Source organism: Ostrea edulis, chromosome 5, assembly GCF_947568905.1.
Source record: "Ostrea edulis chromosome 5, xbOstEdul1.1, whole genome shotgun sequence".
Lineage (NCBI taxonomy): Eukaryota > Metazoa > Mollusca > Bivalvia > Ostreida > Ostreidae > Ostrea > Ostrea edulis.
This window is the reverse complement of record NC_079168.1, coordinates 34258940-34261525: the sequence shown is the minus strand read 5'-3', so window position 1 is coordinate 34261525 and position 2586 is coordinate 34258940. Positions and strand designations below refer to the sequence as shown.

The window sequence follows — 2586 nt, the reverse complement described above, 5'->3', positions numbered from 1 at the left end:
AGACATGGCTTCTCTAGTCTTAAACTAGTAGAAATAATACAGTGATCAGACAATTCATTTGGTGTATCAACACTGAAATAAATTATCTTGTGATACAAAGTATTAGATGCTAACATATAATCCACTGTGCTTTTGCCATTAGAATTGAAAAAAGTATAGAAACCCAAGGAATCACCAAGAAATCTGCCATTTAACATCCGTAGATGAGATGACTTGCACATTTTAGTAAGAAGTTCACCATGGCTATTTGATTGTTTGTCTAAATAATTGCGGGGGAGATTTATGTCTGGTGTATAACAGTTAGGTACTGGGCAATCTGAGAAAGTTTGTCTTATTTCATCTGATGACAGGTAATCAGTTAATCCCCCTGTTCTGGCATTAAAGTCGCCACACAAAAGAACTTCCCCTTCTTTCATAAATTCAACAACTTCATTTTCAAGTTGATTAAATACAGTTTCTGAGAAATCTTTCCTGCAGTAGGGTTTAATATAGCAAAAACAACAGAATAATGGTTTCTTCATCTGTAACCCTACATTCTCTGAGTCTATTCTAATCCATAATGTGGAATCACTTCCTTTTAACATTTTGACATGTTGTCGCAAATTTGGTTTTGTGTATACTAAAATACCACCAGAGCTTCTTCCTCTTTTCTTTGCTTTTTTTGCAGAAACAACAAATGGTGTAGTAAAACCAGGGATATTTCCTGGTGATTCCTTTGACATAGTTTCTAAGAAACACATGATATCATATTTTGAACACACTTTTGTAACATCATCTAACTTAGAAATATTCAAGCCATGAATATTCCAACAACCTAACCTAAACATTTATGAATCCTATGAAAAAACATATAAAACCATATACAGCGAAAAAAATGAAGGTACAGTAATTTTTGAAAAATCAAACTAATACAATGCTAAGAATAACAATAATATAGCAATGATACCGTAGTTAGATACTACAAGTTTCATGTTGGGCAACATGCATGTTTTGTCAGATTATCAACATATTCAAAAATTATAAAACAACTACAAACTGATCCACAGATACTTGATATATGCATTAGAGTACATAATTGATTGAAAATGTTGAGGGACTATTGAATCATTTTCAATAGTTGGTTAAACACGGTGCTTAACTGCTTTTGCTTGCTTGTAAGATAATCACCCTGAGTTTTGTTTCCGTCAATATATCGAGGACCACGGTTCTGAGGGCCACTATACCAATGGTTGTGAGGGCCATTTCGGAGGTCATTATATCGGGGACCACGGTTCTGAGGGCCACGATACCAATGGTTGTGAGGGCCGTTTTGCATGTATCCACCATTACGACTGTTATGCTGTCTACGAGTGTTAGTTCTTTTACGCCCATAACTTGTTTCGGTCCTTTCGCTACTGAATTCTCCTGCATGGTTAGAGTTTCTTTCAGAGTTTTCGCTTCGCGTACTGTAGTCTTTGTAGGGTTTCATTCCAAGCTTGTGATTTAGATGGTCTTTCATTAGTTTCACCAACGTTTTTCGTCCATCATCATTTAGATGTACACCATCAACCCCGTACAGCTGGGGATTTTCCGCATTTAGGTATGAGTCGACTCCAGTGCTCGAGCTGGGCTTCGCCATTTTCGCCAATGGCGAATTTTTTTCAAAAATGGCGAAAAAAAAAAAATTAAAGTGGCGAAAATCTCTCTTTGCAATAATTTGTATTTTAAAATCTGTCTTGTGTTTTCCTTTGTCAGCGACACATTATCGCCTGTTTGTTTATGCAGTCAAAATTTGTTTACTCAGTCAACGCGTGCGACCGGAAATCTCGCGTCGCTCCAGTGCACACAGAGCTGGTCATGAAGGCCAGATAATAGCCTCAGGTGATCTATGGCTGCAAAAAAGTCGGTGATTATATAATAAAGTACATCGGACAGCTGTGTACCCTGCTGTTTAAAATCTTATTCAGTATCGTGTTATCATCTCTACATCAATGTCAATTCTTAACCACAGAACCGACCGGTATTATTGTGTATAATGTATATACATCAATTGTTTGTTTTTGCAGCCAAGCTCGTTGATTACAAGATTTTGATTTTGATGTGTTTGATTTTAGTTCGAATATTTCATTAACCATGCGGTCGGTCACCATTGATATGGATGTAGCAATTTTGATAATTTTCTTTGAAGTTCGGTGCGCAACAGTATAAAGATGCTAATCTCATAAGACTATGCACCCCATTCTATTTTGACACTAAACTTGTACCTCCTGACCCTAGTCAGTCTAAAATTAAAGAAAAATATCTATGTTTGGCTTTACAGTCAACCCCACCGGCTCAAATATCTGATTCTGTCCAAATTGCCAAATCTACCATACCAAAACGGAAATTTAATAGGGAATGGTTGAGATACGACTCTAAATTGGGCTTGATGTTTTGTGACATCTGCATTTCGGTCAATGTACACAATGTTTTCACTGAGGGGTGTAGCATCATGAAGTTTATATTTATATGATTTATTACCTGATTTTTTATTTCCACAATAAAATTTAATTATCAAACAAATCAACTTCTTATTATTTCAGAAAAAAGTGTTTAGGTATGGTAGCT

At 35.9% G+C, this 2586-nt stretch overlaps 1 protein-coding gene across 2 annotated transcripts in view; it reads right to left on the bottom strand.

The window, feature by feature from the left end:
- Positions 1-976, bottom strand: part of LOC125649248 (uncharacterized) — a 16492-nt gene extending 15516 nt beyond the window's left edge. For both annotated transcript variants that reach the window (XM_056165867.1, XM_056165866.1), the window contains exon 1: positions 1-976. This exon is cut by the window's left edge. In XM_056165867.1, the coding sequence (XP_056021842.1) occupies positions 1-827 (827 nt within the window). In that variant the 5' untranslated portion in view covers positions 828-976.
- Between the last annotated feature and the right edge of the window lie 1610 nt (positions 977-2586).